Genomic DNA, 19,797 nt, shown 5'->3' on the forward strand with positions numbered 1-19,797 from the left:
ATACACAACGATGTCAGCAGCAGAGACCTGTGGCACGCCACTCCGCTGCCGAGCCAGAAGGCCACTGAGCAATCTTCCTCTTTGTTTTACAAATAGGTATAGCCTTTTGAAGCAGGATCAGTTGTAACATATTTATTGCGAGAACGAAAGACAAAAAAACACCAGTCTTTGCCAAGAGCAAGTGAAATGGGCATGCTTTTCAAATAGCTACCACAGGACTGATTACCTTTCCAAGTAATTAAACATTGTGAAAGGTTATTAACGTGTTGATAATAGACAGCTTTGCAAACTGCCAGCACAGCACGATCTAGCAGACGGCGGCACGGCAGAGAGCAGGAGCCCTCCTCACTCCTGGGGGGCTTGGCGGAGCCCCAGCACCCCAAGGGCTGGATGTGCCTGACGGGGCCGGCCTGGACCCGGGCAGCCCAGGAGCGTGGGGCCCCCAAATCCCCACTCTGAGTGACAGCAGAGGAACTGGTGAGACGGTGGGCGGCCTCCCCCCGGCGCTCCCCCGCGGCAGGGCAGCAGGTGCCTGCCAAAACCCGGGGCCTGCCGGTGCAGGTTACCGCGTATTATTTCTCTTCAGACCGACTTGCACCCACAAACACCGTCTCTCGCCGTGAATCCTCCTGGTATTTTAATGCGTGTTATTAAACCCGCGTGGGAAGCGGGCGGGCTGAGCTGCAGGGTGGGTTTGCTGCAGCAGGGGCTGCAGGCAGGATGCAGGCAGGGATGCAGGTGGAATTTAGGCAGGATTTAGGCAGGGAGGCAGGCAGCACGCAGCCTGTGCCTCCAGACGGGTCGGTTGCCACTGGGCCAAGGAGGAGCCAAATGGGGAACCTGCTGTGGAAAAGGAAAAAGCAACAAGTGTTTTTTTTTTTTTTTTTCTGGAACAGCTCCTGGGCAGAGGGAAGGCAGGTGGGTAAACAGCGGTGCCACAAACGCCAGCATGGACAGGAACTGCCCTTGTCTGGAGCAGCCACCTCCTGGACATCCCCTCAGACCACAGACAGACAGCTCTGCTCTCCTCCTGCTTCCAAACATAGCAGCAAGGGAGAGAAGGCGGGGGACAGAGAAGCGCAGGCCGTGGTGCAAAGATGCAACAACATCCCGGTGACAGCATCCTCATCCTCGTAGCCCTCTCAAAGCTTGCCCGGCAGTGGAAGCGCTTGGGATGTTTTGCTGCTGCCCGTGTTCGTGCTGGTGCAATGCTCTGCACTGCTTTGAAAGAACTCGGACTGCTTTTGCGTGTAGCTGAGGCGTAACCTGTGCTTCTAGGTCACTGCTGCGTTCAGAAATGCCCGTCTGTGCTCACGGTGAGCACACCGGGAGTTTATTAGGGGAGGTGTTCAGACCGGGGCATTTAAGAAATAGTACATAATAACAGTCTCCGCCTCGTGTCCCAGACAATGTGGCCGGCATCTCTGCTACTTAAGTGTCATCAGGATAAACGCAGCGCCAGGCAGATGGGGCTGGCTCACGTGTTCCTGCTCCGACACTCCCGGGCTGCCCCTGGGCATGGGCAAAGAGCATCGCCCGGCCTCGTGCACAGCTCGCGCTCTGCAAGCGTAAAAAACAAGGCGCAGGGTGTTCAAAAGGAAGCCAACAGCCACGCTCCTGGATTCAGGCAGCCCCTCTGCGGCGTGAACGCTCTCCGCGGTGTGGAAAAACACCACGGCGAGCGTTCCCAGCTCGGGCTCTCAGCCTCCTAATTGCTGCCGGAATCCAAGCAGCCGGAGCCTCCTTTGCCTCGCCAGCATCCCGGCCTGCCCTGGCACCTGGGCTGGGCTCCCTTCGTCTACGGCTCGGGCAAGAACGGACGGGGCCGGCGAGCGTGTTGCCTCTTGCTCCAGGAGCAGGGCGCGCGTTGCGCAACGCGGCCGGGGCTGCGCGGGTTGGACACGCGCGTGTCGGGGCGCCCCGAGCCCGGGGAAGGTGTTATGGGGGTCCCAAATACCCCCAAATGGCCCCAAAGTCCCATATGGCCCCAAATAGCCCCAAAGTCCCCCCCCCCAAATGGCCCAAATGCCCCAAGTGCCTCCAAATGTCCCAAATGCCCCCAAATGTCCTGAATGCCCCTAAATATCCCAAATGGCCCCAAAGTCCCCCAAATGTCTCCAAATGGCACCAAATGCCCCCAAATTTCCCTAAATGGCCCCAAAGTCCCAAATGGCCCCAAATGGCCCCAGATGTCCCCAAAGTCCCTAAATGGCCCCCAAATGTCTCCAAATAGCCCCAGATGGCCCAAATGCCCCCAAATGGCCCCAAAGTCCCCAAATGCTTCTAAATGCCCCTAAATGGCCCCAAATGTCCCCAAAAGTCCCAAATGCCCCCAAATGGCCCCAGATGGCCTCAGATGGCCCTAAATGGCCCCAAATGCCCCCAGGTGTCCCCAGATGTCCCAAATGCCCCTAAATGGCCCCAAATGCCTCTAAGTGGCCCCAAATGCCCCCAGGTGTCCCTAAATGTCCCAAATGCCCCCAAATGGCCCCAGACATCCCCAAATGTCTCAAATGCCCCAAAATGTCCCAAATGCCCCAAGTGCCCCTAAATGTTCCCAAATGCCCCTAAACGTCCTCCAAATGTCCCTAAATGTCCCCAATACCCCCCAAATACCCCCAAATTCCCTAGCCACCCCCACACCGGGCAGCGCCAGGCGGTCACTCATCGCTATGCCGTTCGGGGATCAGGCTCCGCGTGGGGCAGGACGTTGGGGCAGCGGTGTGGTTTCGGGGTCCCGGTACCACCCCCCTCCACCTTCCCCCCTCTCTTTCACCCCGCGCGGGCGCGGCCCCTTTAAATCCCGGCCGCGCGGAGCCAGGGAATCCCTCTCGGCGCGCGTCACCCGCGGCACGGAACCCCGCGCTGGCGTAGCGCGACGCAAATGCCCATTTTTGGCAACGTGCGACAGCGGCGCGTACCAAGCCGCACCTCCAGCGGGGGGGGGAAGAGGAGGAGGAGGAGGGCAGCGCGAAACCCTCCCCGGCGCCTCCACCACCCCGCGGCGCTCAGCCTTGCTCCCTCCCCCCCCCCCAGCAGCGGGGCGCGGTGGGAGGCTCCGCGCGGGCGGGCGGGGCGGGGCGGCAGCGCCGCGGGTTTGACGTGCGCGGTGCACATGGTGCGGCGGCGGCGGCGGCGCGGGGCGGCCGGATAATAGGGCACGGAGCGGGGCCGCGCCGCGGGACGCAGCCGGAGCCGGAGCGGGGCAGAGCGCGGCGGCCGCGGTTATAAAGGGGCGGCCGGGGGCGGGCAGCTCGCTCCGCCCGCTCCGCCCGGGGCCGCGCCGCGCCGCCGGAGGGGCGGCAGTGGCCGTGCGGCGCGCAGGGAGCGGGACATAGGGGGCACGGCTCGGCTCGGCTCGGCTCGGCTCCGCAGCGCTCCGGCAGCAGCTGCGCGGCGCTCCCCTGCCGCCGCCTCCCCGCGCCGGGGAGCCGCTCCGCAGAGCGCTTGGTTTTTGGGGTTTCGCCTTTTTTCTCCCTTCGCCCCGCTTCGATTCCCCCTTCTTCTTGTCGGGTTTGAACTTGTCTCGTTTTCCTATTTTGTCTCGCCTTTTCACCTTTCTTTGCCTTTTTTTCCCTTTTATTTTTTTTTTCCCTTTAATCTCTTTTTATTTTTTTCTTTTATTTTTTTTAATTTTAATTTTTTTCATTTCTTTTTTCATTTTTTTATTTTCCTCCTTTTTCTTTTCTTTTTATTTATTTTCCTTTTAATTTTCCTTTTATTTTCCTTTTTATTTTCCTTTTCCTTTTATTTTCCTTTTATTTTCCTTTCCTTCTTCCCCTTTTTCCCCTTCCCCCCCCTTCTTTTCCCCTTTATTCCCACTTTTTTTTTTTTCTTTTTTTCCCCATTCCCTTTTTTTTCCCCCCCTTTTTTTTTTTTCCCCTCCCGCCCCAAAAAAAAGCCCTTCCCAGCCCCGTTCCCCATCAGGGGCACTCGCACTCGCTCACACACGCTCGCAGCCAGCCACACCAAACCCGCGGCCAGGGGGCGGGGAGACGGCGGAGGGAGCGGCGGCTGGCGGTGCGGGAAGGCGGGGACGCGGCTCCCCCCGGCCCGACCTCGGACCATGTACCAGGACTACCCCGGCAACTTCGACACCTCCTCCAGAGGCAGCAGCGGCTCCCCGGGACACCCCGAGACCTACTCCGGCGGCGCAGCCCAGCAGGTAGGGCCGGGGCTGGGGTTAGGGTTAGGGGCTGGGGTTGGGGTTGGGGGGGGGGACACCCCGATTTTCGCCCTCGCCGCCCTAAATCCCGGCCGGGGGGCTGCGCTGTGCCCCAGGCGGAGCAGGGCTGCGAGGCGCGGCTCCGCTCTCTCTGCCTCCCCTCCCTCTCCTTCACCCAGCCGCTTTTTGGGTTTTTTTCGCCGAAAACGCCCCAAAAGCGGCTGGCTGTGCCTTCCAGGCGTTACACAACGGGCCCGGTTATACAAACGCGGCCCATTTCATAACTTGTTTACATCAGCCGGCCTATCCCCACTCCGGGGCTTTTTTTTTTTGGGGTGGGTGAGTTGCTCTCCCCCCCCCCATACCCCATTTCTCCCGGTGCTGGTGCTGTGCGAGCAGCCCCGGCGCGGCTCCGCATCCGTATCCACAAGTCATAGGATCGGTTAAAAAAAAAAAAAGGGAGGAGGAAAAAAAAAAAAATAATTAAAAAAAAAGTCCGGCACTAAAGTTTGCCAACCGTACCAGCCCGTGACATTCCTCGCCTTAAAGAAGTTTTACCAGAAATGACTCGCCGCGGTTCCCAGCCGCCTCCCAGCGCATCTCGTGGGTGCCCTCTGCGGGCTGCGCCGAGGATGGAGGCTTCCAGGGGCTGCCCCCAGCGCTCCCCCGCCGGCTGCGGGACGAGGTGGGCGAGCAGGGAAGGAAAAAGCCAAAAACAGCTGGAAAGTTGAGGCTCGCCCTCCCCTCTGCCCGCTCAGCCCCGGCACCGGGGTCCGGCACTTGCTCCAGGAGGCTTGGAGAGGCTGGGGGCACCCAGCCCCGAGCTGGCCAAAGGCACTGACGGCTGTTTGTTGATTTATTTTATTTTTATTTTAACTTCTTTTTGCTTTTCCCTCTTATTTTCTGGTGCTGCGCGTCCTCTCCAGGCAGCTCGCGTGCCCAGTTTCCAGGGTTGCTGCCCGCTCCGGGGCTCGGTGCGGGACGCCGGCTGAGCGCCGCTTTCCCCTAAGAGCCTGGGCAGTTTCTCAAGGCCCCCGTCTTTCCCCTGATCCCTGCAGATGTTGTAGATTAGGATCAAATGCGAGCGTTGCCTTTACCCTAGGAACCGGGCTGCTCTGCTGCTCCTGGGCTAGGGGGATCTGCAGGGCTTTATCGCCGCAGAAAATATGCATTGTAGAAATTTTTTTCTTGTCTCTCTCTTTTTTTTTTTCCCAAAGCAAGGAGAGATGCATCAGTCACATGTTTGAGTGGAAACTGTGACTCGGAGCCAAAACTTTGATGCTTTTTAATTATTTTTCCCATAAAACGCAGCGCTGGAACATTTTGCTTTCAAGTTGCGTGTCACGCTGTATCCCTAATCGCCGACTTGCCGTGTGCTAAACATAGACTTGAATAGGAGTAATTGGTGTGCTTTTCCAGACGGGCCGACTTTCCCCTGAAATACCCCGTGCGGTGTCCGGTTCTCCTTCCAGGAGACGGTCAACACGGGCGGGCTGTCGGGGGGCCTTTTATTTGTTACGGGATACGTCCCATACACTCCGGATTTGATCATCGAGTGTTTGTTGAAGTCCCCCTGGGTGGATTTTTCTGGTATTTTTGGGGTGTTTTTTTTTTTTATTTTTTATTTTTCCCTTGGCTGCTTCCGAGCTGGGACGTGCCCTTGCCGCCTGGCCCTGCCCTGCCTTGCTGGAGCCTCCTCGGGGCTGGCTCCTCTTCAGCCCCGCGTCCCGAGGCAGAGCCGGGGCTGAGCTCGGGCTCTTGCCCCCTTATCAACAGGACTCCTCCTCGGTCCTCGTCCAGCTGCTGCTTTTTTTAAGGATTCCTTCTTCTGTCTGCGTGCTGTGTCTGTCCCATGGCGCCGTCGACACGGAGAGCGGAGCCGTGCCTCCGGCAGCCTCTCCTGTGCCAGAGCAGGAAAAGCTGAGGGCAGCAGCCTTTTGGGGTGGTGGCGTGGTGTCCTTGCAGGGCAGCTGTGTGGGGAAAGCCTGGCCGGTCAGGGAGCGGTGCGGGGAAAATCCAGCTGTGGCCCAAAGTGCCCGCATCTGAAGGCTTATCCTGTCGCAGCAGCGTGCCCTGTAGTTATCAGGGAAAAATACGGCCCTTGGAGTGTTTGGGGGAACTCCGTGGGATATTTTGAGGGATTAGGAAGGAAGCTGGTGGCAGCAATGGGGCATGGCACAGGCAGGGGCTCCATCCTGCCTGCTCTCAGCCCTGGGCCTGTGGAGCTGCAGAGGGATGTGGCTGGGGACTTGTGCTAGGGGTAGGAGAGTCCCGGGTCAAACGCAGGAGTGGTTGCCTGTGGAGTAGCCGCTTTATTAACGGCATGGAGCCTAGTGTTTGTGTCAGACATTTGTCTCGTGTGCCTGCCTCGGTGATGGGGCTGACTCGCCTGGCCCCTGCTGGAAATTTGCAGCAGGGTGCTGGAGGCTTCGGTGAGGTGGCGCCGCTGGGGAGGGCTCCTCTGGAGCCGTGTCTGTGCCCAGCAAAGCACCAAGGCACCTGGGTGCGTTGTGCAGCCAGCCACAGCTCTCGGGTGTCGCTGCCAAGAAGGCAGAGCTCGCCCTTCTCTGCTTTTTGGGTGCAGGAGGGCTGATGGCGCAGGTAGGTTTGAAAAAAAAAAGAAGAAACAAAAAAAAAAAAGTGACTCGTGGAGCTGGAAGCAGAACTTGCATCTCTCGACTTGAGCACCTGTGGTTTAACTAGCTGCGTGTTTCCTTCCTCCTGCGAGGCTCGGGTCCCTCTGCAAGGGTGTCGTGGCTGCGGAGGCACCGGGGCTCCCTCTCCTGTGCCGTGGGGGCACGGCCAACGCTGGGCAGCGCAAAGAAGGGGGTTTTCACCAGGAAATTCCTCCGCGGTGTTTACAGCTGGCGGCCCGGGGCCTCCAGAGCCAGCTGGGAGAGGCCCGAGGATGGCATTTACAGAGGCGTGGGGTGAGCTGAGGCCGTGCCAGAGTCCAGCTCCAGGTGAACCTCTACGGTCTTGGTGCCGCTGCCACCCTGCCTGCATCCTGCCCCCCTCCCGCCTCGCTGGGTGCATCCCTGCCTTCTCTTGTCCTTCCTGTCTAGGTTTAGGGCTGTCCAAAGCTGTGAACTGGCATCTGTCCGTGTGCAGACTGGATCTGCTCTTCTCCGGGCCTTGGCAGCTGGACTTGTGGCTGAGGCTGGCCCCAGCGCTGTGGCTATCAGCGTGGGGAGCTCTGTTTGCCGTAGCCTCGCTTTAACAAAGCGCTTGGGCAAGGTGCTTGGCCAGGCACACCCTGAAAAGGAAACCTGTGTTGGGAGAGCTGTCCCTTATCGGGGACGCTTACCTGGGCTGAGGTCAGGCTGATGCAAGGCCCCTCGTGTCCCCGGGAAGCCGCTGTGCTGACCCCAGAGCGCGCGTTCCTCACGGGACCACAGCAGGGCTCACGCTGCGGGCCCTATGAGCCCCATCCCTCACAGGGTGAGCGAGGCATGGCTGGCTGTAAAGCCTACTCTAAGCATTGAAAGGCTCCTGAAGGGAGTTCTTCGCAGACAAAAGCATTCCTGCTCCCCTGCTTCCCCCTCCGGGGACAAGCAATTGTTTTCCTGGCAGTGCAGTGCCAGCACATTATCCAGATGGATTTACCTCCGTCTGAAACAAGGTGTACGCATATTTGGGAGGCGATCATTACCTACTGCCTTGGTTTTACTGCTGCCTTGTTTTGTCTAGACAGTGCAGAGAGCTGCAGGGAACTTGTCCGATCTCCATCCCGAGACCTATTTTATAGGCTGCTATTAAAATACAGATCCCTGCACGTAACCATCCCCGGGCCGGCTTCCTCGCGGCGAGCACGGAGCCACCGAGCGAGAAGCAAGTGGCCATGCTGCCCATACCGAGCCCGAATTTTGGGGGAATCCTTGGGTGGAAGGCTTTGTTCTCCGCTCGGTAACGGCATTTCGGAGCCCAAGTTTCTCTTCCTTTTCTTTGGACTGGCAGAGAAGTGTTTTTCTAGAAACTCCTTAATTCCCCTTTCGCCCCACGCCGGAAGGAGCAGTGGGCCCGCACGGGAGGCAGCTTTGGGGATACTGGGGGAGACAAGGATGGGGTTGGGGGAGGGCAAAGACTGTGGTGGGGGCAGCTCGGGGTGCTGCACGGCCACCAGCAGCGATGCCTTTGCTTCAGGCACTGCTCTGACCCTCACCGGTGCCGCTCCTGAGGGCCTGGCTGGTTTCTGAGTACGTGCCATGTTCCGCTTTCTCTGACGGTTTCTTCTTTTTCTCTCTCCCCTGCCTTTCCTCCTAGAAATTTCGGGTAGATATGCCAGGCTCAGGCAGCGCTTTCATCCCCACGATCAACGCCATCACGACCAGCCAAGACCTGCAGTGGATGGTGCAGCCCACCGTCATCACCTCCATGTCCAGCCCCTACTCCCGCTCGCACCCCTACAGCCACCCGCTGCCCCCGCTGTCCTCGGTGGCCGGGCACACGGCCCTGCAGCGGCCGGGCGTGATTAAAACCATCGGCACCACCGTGGGACGGAGACGAAGGGACGAGCAGGTAAGCACAGCGGGGAGGATGACACAGGGCACGTCAGCAGCAGGCGTGAAGATTCCCCTCTGCGCCAGGGGAGTCCCCTGCTGCCTTCTCACGGCATCTCCCGGCCCCACGGGGAGAGCCGAGGTCTGTCCCCTGCTCTGTACGTGCGGGAGGGTTTCTCAGGGTGATGCACGGCGTGAGCTGGAGGGTGGCTTTCTCGCTGCTTCCTCAGCGTGCGGCATGACTTCACCAATCTCCATCAAAGGCTTCGCACCGCGGGGCCGCGTTGCGGCTCGGTTTCAAAAGCAGGTGAAACTCTCAAGTCGAGCCTTGGGTTTCAGTTTGAGTGTCTGCGCCGCTCCAGGCAGAAGGAAACCCCTGAGCTTTACTTAGGTCACTTACAAAACTGATGCCCGAATTACATCAGACGGTGTTTTGTGTCAGAGCTCTGGCCACCTGTGCTGCTCCAGTCTCGCTTTGGCTTTCAACCAACATTGTGCAGCTCCCCCAGTGCCAACCACCCGTGCCAACCAGCACCAAACAGCTCCCCCAGAGCCCTTCCAGTCTCACAGAAAGCCTCCGGGATGTCCAGGATCTAAATCCAGCCTCCCACCACAAGCATGCGATCTCCTGACCTCTTTACAGCAGTGATGAGGGCAGCCCACAGGCACTGCCATCCTGGTAGTGTTCTCAGAGCTGGGTGGGGTGGCTGCTCCCACTGCTGCCCGTGCCCTTTCAAAGAAACTCTTGAGTGATTTAGATCTCCCCAAATCATCCCCAAGCAGCAGTTATGTGGGTCACCACAGAGGAACGTAACAGGACGTGCCACGCATGCTCTGTGCACGAACAAGCTGCTGCGTGAGGCCTGTTCCTAATGAGACGTTGGCCCTATTTTTAGGCTTTTAGGTCTGTTTTGATCCACAGCCCGATTCTTTTGCATGGAGGGCACCTAGGGGTCCCCTGAAGTCCTGCTTGTGCCGGGCAGGACAAGCCTGAGCCCCACGGGGGCTGGGTGAGGTGCCGGCCTTCCAGGGCCCGCGTCCAAGGCCAGGGAAGCTCTCACGAGAACTGGGGGAATAATTAGCAGCGGCTAATTTGTTTGACAAATGCTGCTTCTGTGCTCACAAATTGGCCGTGAAGAGATCACCATATTCTCGGGTTTATTTGTTGTTGGGAGTTATTTGCGGGAGGATGCCTGCCAAGCAATTCCTGGCCTGTGGCTTGTTTGCGAGCCGCTCATTGCGGGTCATTCACATCCAAGTCCTTTTGATCAGACACGTGCTACGGCGGGACCTGGGCGCTTCACCGTGACGCCTTGGCTCAGGTTTCCACTGCTGGTGCTCGTGAGCGCCGAGCCCGAGTGCCTTTTTGGAAGGCCTTGTAGGAAAAGGGCCCGTCCTGATGAACGCTCCTGCCAGCGGCTGCACGCGTGGGGCTGGGACAAGCTACAGCCAGCGCCTGCAGCAGGGGCACCAGCAGTGCCACAGCGAGCTGCTTGCAAACAAATCCAGCACCACTTCCACAGTATTCCCTTTTAGACCCGTTCATGCTGTTCTGCATGACCAAATTAGCATCTTCAGCCCCATCTTTAAACAGCAGAGCCTCTGAGATAGGTAACTTGGAAGTGACTCAAGGCCCTGTGAGGACTAATTTTGGTCCCGCTGTATTTCAGTGAGATCTGTGCTTCTAAAGCACAAAAACACTCCTGAAAACTGTCTGCAGAAGAGGCCCCAAGTCAGCCTGGAGTTTGTGTGTGTGCCTAATGTTTTTGCCTGCAGACACTGGTGCACAAATACGCTCTAACCCCACACACCTACAGGGAATGGGGTGCACAGAGCCCTGCAGGGGTACCTGCTGGTGAAATCATTGCCACCGTGCACAGGGGCCCAGGAAAAAAAAGCAGAACAGAGTGAGGGGAATGCCCAGGGGCTGAAGTAAACTCCCTGAAACTGCAAAGATTGAAATTAGGGAAATGAAGCACACCAAAACAAACCAGAGTGAGGTTAGAGTAAAACTAACACTGAAAAGAAAAGACGGTAGAAAGGGTTGAATATCTTCTCGCAATTTTGACGTCCCCGAAGATACTAAAACTGAAAGCTTTTATGAAGAGAGGTGTTTTCTTCCCCTTCTCTGTTGACAAATGCTCTGCTGGCCTGCCTGAGGAGGCTGAAGGGGCCGGCCCCGGTCAGAGGAGGCCGTGGCGTGGGGCACGCTGCTTGCTGCTGCTGGGATTTATCAGACCTTGTCTCCAGGCCCAGAAGCTAGGCCTGACCTCACTAGGTCTTGTGGGCTCCTGCTCACTTCCTCTGGTGTCGCAAGAATGTAACTCTATGGGTTTCTGTGGAATTGCTCCCGATTTACATCAGAGAGGATGTCAGCTGGCCTCAGGAAGCCCTTGGTATCGCTGGAGCCTTGCCTGCTGATGCGAGAAGCGCAGCCTGTTATCTCGCTGAGTGCTCCAAAATCTGAGGTCAGATTTTGGGGTGGTACAAATAATTGTTGCTTCACTGACTTCTTGAGAGTTCTGCTGATCTCTCTCTCCCTCTCCCCCCACCCCATCCCCGACCTTCAAGCTAACAACTATTTTTGTGTGGGAAGCAGCAGATATTTTCTTTCAAGAACGAGGCACTTACAACATCGCGCTCTGGTTTTGCTTAATGTACCACCCAAGTTGTGAAACAATCAGAGCATCTTTTATCTGTTTGGCCTTGGTGCAGATTCACTGTCCTCTTACACAATCTTCCCCCTGCTCCCCGCTCTGCCATCTCCTCACCCTTCTGCTGAGACCCGGTGCTCGCAGAGATACCGTGCGCTTTCATCTTCTGCTGACACCAGTGCAGAGGGGGAGTGCTGAGCATCCTGCTGGATCAGGCCTTTTTTCTGTGCGGTGCGGTTAAATCCTCACAAACTTCAAGGAATGCCTTGCTCAGATCTGATTGTGGGTTTTCTTGGCACTTGCCCACAGCTGTCGCCCGAGGAAGAAGAGAAGCGAAGGATCCGGAGAGAGAGGAACAAGCTGGCAGCTGCTAAGTGTCGTAACAGGCGTCGAGAGCTAACAGAGAAACTCCAGGCGGTACGTGCTCTGCATGCGTTTCTCCCTCCTTGTCGCTCGCCCTTCAGACCAGCTCACAGGGCTTTGCTCTCCCTCTTCTAGCCTGTTTGGGGAAGATGCTGCAAAACACACGCTGCCTTCCCCTTCCAAGGCTGCCTAGTGATGTTGCTCCTATATAGCAGTGGTGGTGAGGGCTCAGCAGCCTAAATTCCTACTGCTGGCTGCCCAGAGCATCTCAGGAGCTCTCTTTCTGTGTAGCCTGCCATCTAGCACGCATCTTCCTACCTCTGGTCTCCCTCTGTATGTGAAAATATAGACGCTGCGTGCCTCAGATGAAAGCCTTGAGGACAAAAGCACGCAAGACTTCAGGATCACCTGAAAGCAGAGGGAAAGGAGGCAGTGTTATGTGCACCTCTCAAAGCCGTGTCATTTAGGCTAACCTGTGTGTGGAGGGGGTAATTGATCTTCTGCCCAAAGGAAGCTCTGCAGAGATGTATGGCTTGGTGCCATAGGGGAATAATTTATTATGCTAGAGGAGGTGGGGATGACTGCAAGAACTGTGGCGTGGGTAATGGACTGACTGAAGAGGAGGCAAGGATGGGTTGTGTTGAAAGTACTCCAGTACTCCTCTGAGTAGCAGCCCGGGGTTGGTTGTGTTTGATGATGGTATTAAGAATCACAGGAGTGAAAGCACAGCACTCAGCTGTGCTGCTGACTCAAATCTGGGAGGTCCTCTCTGTGTAGAGGAGGCAGGACAGCATATAGTAAGAATTTAAGGATTCTCATGACTAAACTAATGCAAGTGAGAGGAGTACAAACTGGGAGGTCATATCCTGAAGGACCGAGGGTGAGTATTTCTGTGAGCTCCTCACACAGGAAGATACTAATTGCTCACAGATTGACGATGAGCCACCAGTGGGATGTGACCGTGGGAAAGGTAAATAAAATAATCCTAGGATGCATCAAGGGATGATGATGCAGCAGAAATGAAAGTTTTAGTCCTTTGTATGAGTCGCAGGCAAGACCTCATCTGGAATACGAGCTACAGAAAGAAAAATGGAAACAGTTTAGAGATTACTGTATACTATCTCTGTCTAGGAAATGAGAAGAACATGACCTAACTCTAACAAAATACAATGAGAAGGGATCTGAGTCCTCTCTGCTAAAGTGTCTGGCAGGCAGACAGCAAGGGCAAAGCAGTACTTAAGCCACAGAACAAGACAGAGTTGTAAAGGCTGGCTGTGAGGAAACTAGGGCGGGCTCTTGAGAAGACCATTTATAACCCTTAGATTGGTGAAGCTTGGGAATAGCCTCCTGGTAGACAAAGGAAATTCAAAATACTCAAATAGCAGTGACCTGGTGCTTGCTTGGTTCATGACAAGGCTGGGGCGTATCTGCCCATGCCAGCTGGGAACTGGGCTTGGTGGCCATGTTCTAGGTGAGGAACGGTGCCAGAGCCTCTGATACTGACTTATTTCCCCTTTTGTCTGCAGGAAACTGAGGTGCTGGAGGAGGAGAAGTCAGTGCTGCAAAAAGAGATCGCTGAGCTCCAGAAGGAGAAGGAGAAACTGGAGTTCATGCTGGTGGCTCACAGCCCTGTGTGCAAAATCAGCCCTGAGGAGCGCCGGAGCCCACCCTCCAGCAGCCTCCAGAGCGTTCGGACTGGAGCGAGCGGAGCGGTGGTGGTGAAGCAGGAGCCCGTGGAGGAAGAGATCCCGTCTTCCTCTTTGGTCCTTGACAAAGCCCAGAGGTCTGTCATTAAGCCCATCAGCATTGCTGGAGGTTTTTATGGGGAGGAGGCACTCAACACTCCCATCGTGGTGACCTCGACACCAGCCATCACTCCTGGCTCCTCCAACTTGGTGTTCACCTACCCCAACGTCTTGGATCAGGAGTCTCCTCTCTCCCCGTCCGAGTCCTGCTCCAAAGCTCACCGGAGGAGCAGCAGCAGCGGTGACCAGTCCTCGGATTCCTTGAACTCTCCCACCTTACTGGCATTGTAATCCCCCCGTGGCCCCCCATTGCCAGTGTGTTACACCCCCCGCCCAGCTCCATGGGGGGAGCCCCTCTCCATGGGATTAGAGACAGGCACAGGATCGTTCAAGCACAAGGGCAGCAAGAACAAGGATGGGGAAATGCTGCAGCTCCAGGAAGGAGAGTGAGGACCAACGTCAGCTCCCTGGAGGCAGGAAACGGCAAGGGTGGGACTGACGCACCGGGACTGTTTGGAGAGGGCGACGTCCCCTCTGTAGGGACTGCCTATGGAAACCTCTTCTCAACCGTAATGGACTTGGGGAACACTCCTGGCCAGGACGGAAGGCGAGCTGCAGACAGTTGCTAGTCGTCCCTTTCCTTTGTGAATTGATCTGATCGGTTATGCTCTGTGCTTAGATCATTCTGGTTAGTTGACCTTACAAGTTCTTCTTTCCCCCTCTCTCTCTCTCTCTCTCTGCTTATCATTTCCAATGTTGTCGATCCCATGACATTTCATCCAGTTGCTTTGAAGTCTAAAGGCTTGTTAGGATCTTTCCTCTTGGGACAGGCTGTGGGAAACTTTGCCCAGGTGGGAGGGGGATGGCCAGGAGCTGGTGGGGGGACCAAGAGGAGCCCAAGGGCTCAGCAGCAAGGGCAGAGCTCATAACTGTGCCCTGTGGCACAGACACAGTGAACAGAGAGAGCGGGAGGCTCGTGTGTAAGCCTTTTTTTCTTAAAAAGTAGATATATCTGTCCCCTGGGCTCCTCAAAAACCAAGTTAGCATCTCAGGGCCAAAGTAGCACCAGAAAAGCTGCTGGGTTGGCACTTACCAGTGTCTTTGGCAGGGTTTTAACCCCAACTTGGTAGATACCAAATCTGCTGCTGGACTCATTGTTTACTTTTCCTGGGCTGCCTGCTCTCTCGAGAGCATTGCATCTTTCTCCCCGTCAGGGCTCCTGACTCAGATGCTGATCTCTTTCTGTCAGTAAAATCCTCCCCTCCCCTTGGCCATATTCACAGACCATGCTACCAAAAAAGTGGCGCCGTGCGCTGTAAATCCAGGAGACTGGCAGCGGATAAGGAGGTGAAACCACCTGGTTGTGCCCTCGCTGAGTTTCTCCTCATTGGGAAACAAGGCAATGCAGATCCACACAGCTGGTACGGGCAGGTGGTGTTTGCTCAGAGCTCCTCAGTCTCTGAAGCTGGGGCGAAGGCAGGGGTCCAGCCTCCAGCACGGGCCTCAAGGAGCTCCTGACCAGGCAGCGGTGGCATAGCTGATCCGATGGCCTGCTCAAGCAAAACCAGAGCTTCTGATAACATCTGGTGCGACTGGCAAATTGACACTGGAAGGAAATCAATTACCATTTTTTGCACCTCGGTCACTGGCCTCTTTTATGTTTTGCCATGTAATTGATCTGGTTTTGTTGGGGTTGACTGGCCTGAAGATCCGAAGCCAACCAGGGGGCTCTTCCTTCAGCTTTGGGTCCTTGTCTTCTCCAGCCACCTCTGGGCTTAGCGCTGCTGTTTGCTACTGAGAGCGGTCCCGTGCATGACCTGTTCCTGCCTGGAGCCAAGCTCAGGCCCTGGCGATGTCAAGGCACTGATGAACCATGACCTTGTGCACACGAGGACTGCTCAGCTTGCCAGCTAAGCTGCTCACGGGATAGCTCTTTAGGCCAGGCTGTTGAAGCTGTGGTGGCAGCTATTTATTCTGATGTGAGCTTTTCTTTTTTTCTTTCTTTATTTCTTTTCTTTTTTTTTTAATTGGCTGAAACTTGGGTATTTCTTGGTCAGGCTGGACCTGGAGAAATGCAATATGCAATGACAGGGCCAGTGCTGTGAGATGCTAAACTGCTGCAGTCCCTGCCAACCCCGCTGGGAATTAATAGGGCTCAGTCTTGCAGAGCAAGACCTTTGCTCAGCAGGGCTGGATTCCCTCAAACCCTGGCCAATGCCTATTCCTTGAGTCATTTCAAAGTGACACTACTTTGGCTGTAAAGGTAGACTTTGTTTTCTTTTTCTTCCACCTCCCCCCCCCCTCCCCCCCCCCCCAAATTATTATTAATTTTAAACCCAGGTATTTGCCAGAGCTGCCAGAAATATAAAGATATGAGCGATCTTTTTCCTTTGTAAAACTGATTCAGTAAATCAGGCTTTTCCTTTCTTGCTTAAACATTTCCATCTTTATACCAGTGCTAGAAGTTTCAAATTGAGCTTAATAAGTAAAATTGATACAGGAGTCTGTTTGTCCTTAAATGATAATCAAAGCTTTTTCTTTTTTTTGTTTTTAAATAAAGTAGACATTACAATTTCGGTAGTTAGCACAGAGGATCCAGTTCTCACGGGGTTTTATGTAGATGATGTCACTTTAGGTGAAACCACTGTTTCTCTAATTGTCTCCATTCTGCCAGGTGCTTGTTTGGGCCAGTCTGCATTGGGAATGTAAGACTGCTCAATAAAATGTCTCTACATGTCATTTCCACCCATTGTGGGCAGAATGCAGCGCAGACAAATGGTGAATCCTAAAGTGACACAGACATTTTTGAGGCCAGCTGATCAGGACTGCTGGCAGGTCAGGAGCATTCCTGCTAGGGGCTTTAGGAAGTCAGCTGCCTCCTCAGACCTAGGTAAGCCTAACTCCTAGGGGGACAATGAAAACATCTTCTGAAATACTGTTGATCCTCCGTAACAAATATCTTTTAATATATTGCTTGTCCCCTTTTTGCTTGCAGTTCAGGTGTGTTGACCATCTTGTCAGCTGCGTATCTGTCTGCTGGGCAAACAAGCACTTTTAGAGGTGTGATTGCAAGTTTCTTGGAAAGGAAAAGGCTTATCTAGCTCTGACAAGTAGGCAGGTGGCATAATCCAATCGCATTTCTGAAAAAATCCTTAGGTGTGGCCTTCCCTGCACGCAAGCCCCGTATCTGCCAGCCTCCAAACGCCATCCCAGCAGAGATGTTTGTTTTCACATTTGGCCCAGTCCTCTGTGGTAGCCCCAGATTGGTCCCTACAAGTTTCTTCAGCTTTTTTTTTTTTTTTTTCCTCCCCAGATAGAAAGTTCTCATCCTAGACAGGAAGGTTTCAAATAAAGGGCCTTGCCACTCACCCATACCCTCTCCTCACCCCTTTGGGAGAGGCATGCATCCCAAGGAAGGCTGTGATTCCTACCTTTGCTTCTGCTCACTGAATTGTTGCCAAAAGGAGCTGCTGCTGGCCCTTGCCCACTGCCTGTTGACTTGTCATGGACCTTCTCAGAGGTGGGGCAGGAGCATCCCCTTTCCTGTCCTGTGAGACTGATGGGAGCGATTTCAAACTGCCGAGAAAAGGGAATCACTGTGCTGTCTGAAAGAGCCCTGAACACCTTGTGCCTCCCCGTTTTCTCCCTCAAGCCTCTTTGAGGATGTCTGTGTTAGGACCGCTGGTCTCCTGCCTTCTGTATTTTGTGGATCAGCCTTAACTTTGTTTAGCTGTTGGCAGACAGGTACAGCTTGAAGTCTCCTGCTGTTTTGGTCTGGCTCTGCACACTTCTCTTCAGGTTTGCTGGTGTGCTTTTGGGAATCTTCCCCACCCCTGAAATGGTATTTTCCTTGAGTACCTTACCTGACGCTTCCTAAACGTACAGGAATTTCCTAAATGTGCCTCCACGTTCTTCTGCATGCTCTGGGGATGCGGGAGCTGTTGTAACCAGCATCTAACCAAAAGTTGTTGAAGTCAATAGCAAAAGGCCCAGGGAATTTCAGCTGGTGTTAGGCTGACCCCCTAGAGACTGGCCCAGTGAAGCATCTAACAACACCTGAAGTTAATCAATGCCCAACTGGGAGGAGCAGTAGCAGCCGCACTGAAGGAAACATACAGCTTCTAGGTGATGTTTGCCATTCCAGTTTTGCCCTTGTTGTTCCTTCCCCCTCCCTGGTTGTGGCATTGCTTTCATCTATTCCTTTCTTGTAGGTGTGGAGACTGGGTAAGTCTCAAACTGCTTGTGGTGTGACGGGATTTGGGACCAACCTGCTGGGGACAGTAGCTCTCTGTTGTGTTTTTATAATTATTATTTAAATGATCTATTTAGTTCATCTGAACCTTTAATTTTGCTGCTTACTGTATGTAGGATCCACCTGGCCTTCATCCTAAATGAAAAACAAAAACAAAAACAAACCTAAGACACCCCCCTTCCCTGGTATCTTATTATTTATTGGCAGGCAGCCATTTTGTGCCTGCTCCAGCAGATCTGCCCGCCATTAATTTAACATCCTCCCAACTCACATTCCTGGTGTTTGGTTGTTGCTTTTTTGCTTTTTGTTGTTGATTTTTTCTTTTCTCATTCTAAAACAGACTTCTGAAATGTAAGAAACCTTATTATTTTGACACTTACAAGTTCATTTTCATTAGGAAGGCCAAGTCAAACATTTTAAGAGGTGGGGGGAACAATCTACTTTTATTTCTTATTTATTTATCATGTTTACATCTTTTTTTTTTTTTTTCTGTTCGAGACTTGGATATAATAAAGAAAGCATTAAAAGTACTCCCATCTTCTTCTTTTTTTTAGGATAATATTTTTTTCCTATTCTTTAAATAAAAGATTCTGGGTTTTGTTGTCTGTATAAAATGTAAAAAGAGATATGTTTCTAAAGATGCATTATCATTCCTCTGTGAACAGTAGGTGGAGTTGAGGACAAATCTCAGAATACAAGATAATAATAAAATCCCATCCTGTTTTACTTAATTGTTCCCCTCCTATCCTGTATGATTAAAGGGTTATTCCACTTTCTTGTTTGTGGTTACTTGATATTAAAACCATATTAAAATGTGTAGAAAATAGGTATCCAATTGTTTTTGCTCAGTGAGAGGATAAAATGTTGTATATATCTTGATATACTGTGTAGTTCAAAGTAACATCAATAAGGGATAGTGCATCTTTATTAGAGCGATAAGTTACTAGTGTCACTAAAGTCTACTTTAAGATCCTCAGATATAGAAAGGGCCTGATTCTGATTCCACTTTCCTGTGGAAGCTGAAAGCATCAGCGGCATTTCGCTGCTGCAAAGCGATTGTCAGAGGTGGAATCAAGCCTCAGCGATTAGTATCTGACCATGAGGATAATTGAAGGTTTGGGGGCACCATTATCTTTTTTTCCTCAAAAGTTTTAGCTCATGGTTTTTCTTTTTTTGTCTGCAGTGAAATAGTTTCTGCCAAGGAGGTTCTTAAAGGTGACTGCTGAATTGGGACCCTTCTTTGCTCGTTGTGATCTTGGTATCGTTCTTGCAGTCCTGGAGAATCTCAGCTCTGAGGTGTTCTCTCTGGTGTTGTCTCTTCTCTGTTCTTGTTATTTTACTGTAATACAGGCCTACAGTATTTGCACTAAAACAAAAAGCTTGTTAGAGAAAGCTTGCTGCTATGAAAGAAAGAACATATTAAAATGGTTTTGCTTTTACAATTTTAACTGAGTAGCATTTTGTAGAATAAAATCAATTTAGATTGAAAAGAAAAATGACTTTTCTTTTTTCCTCTGCACTCCCTCCCCCATACTCCTTTCTTTCTTTCCCGTCCCTAGGTGGTGTGATGGTTTCCCCCCTCCCCTTCTCCTTTGGTGCTCAGTTGTAATGATTGGCTGTATTGTTGACTATGCTGCTGAGAGTTATGACACTTGTAAATCTTGTTTTAATGACATTGTGGACACTCTTTTGTATAGCAAGAGCTAACTGGAGTTCTTCTCTCTCTGTTAATTGAAGTCATTAAAAAGCTCCCTTTGCCATGAACAATTAAAAGCTTGCATGTTCCTTCAATATGAACAAATGGGTACAGCATTGCCAGGTGCCCGACTGTAGCACATTTCAGGGCTTCTTTCATTAGAGCAGCTGCAATCCAGACAGCTGTTAGTGGCAACAATGGTAAATGGGGCAGAGGCTAGCAGAACAGACCACCTGGGCTAAAAGGCAAATAATGCATTAATCCTTTCATCTTTGCTTCAAAAAGAAAGGGATAGAACTAGAAAATGCATGCTGAGGTGACCTTATTATTTTAATTATTTTTTTTTTTTAATCCACTGCTTCAGCCAGAAGGACTCAAAGCTTCTGCTCTGAAAGCTTGGGGTGGGGTGGACACCACGGCTGC

General features: G+C 53.3%; 1 protein-coding gene and 1 long non-coding RNA gene across 4 annotated transcripts; one reads left to right on the forward strand and one right to left on the reverse strand.

Moving 5' to 3' along the window:
- Positions 1–117: 117 nt before the first annotated feature.
- Positions 118–4,843, reverse strand: LOC137853829 (uncharacterized). The gene is made up of 2 exons (XR_011094745.1): positions 4,724–4,843; positions 118–840 (listed from the first exon to the last, which is right to left on the reverse strand). It is a non-coding gene; the product is annotated as an uncharacterized lncRNA (long non-coding RNA).
- On the forward strand, positions 3,715–18,208 carry FOSL2 (FOS like 2, AP-1 transcription factor subunit). Of its 3 annotated transcripts, none has more exons than XM_068676612.1 (4): positions 3,715–4,165; positions 8,429–8,683; positions 11,628–11,735; positions 13,208–18,208. In XM_068676612.1, the coding sequence occupies exons 1-4, from the start codon at positions 4,067–4,069 to the stop codon at positions 13,715–13,717; spliced, it is 972 nt and encodes a 323-aa protein (XP_068532713.1). In that variant the 5' UTR covers positions 3,715–4,066; the 3' UTR covers positions 13,718–18,208. The 3 variants fall into 3 exon arrangements, with proteins under 3 accessions (XP_068532713.1, XP_068532714.1, XP_068532715.1); XM_068676613.1 differs by lacking the exon at positions 3,715–4,165 and adding an exon at positions 4,213–4,850; XM_068676614.1 differs by lacking the exon at positions 3,715–4,165 and adding an exon at positions 4,879–7,128.
- Positions 18,209–19,797: the final 1,589 nt, after the last annotated feature.

The sequence above is a fragment of the Anas acuta genome, chromosome 3, assembly GCF_963932015.1.
Source record: "Anas acuta chromosome 3, bAnaAcu1.1, whole genome shotgun sequence".
Lineage (NCBI taxonomy): Eukaryota > Metazoa > Chordata > Aves > Anseriformes > Anatidae > Anas > Anas acuta.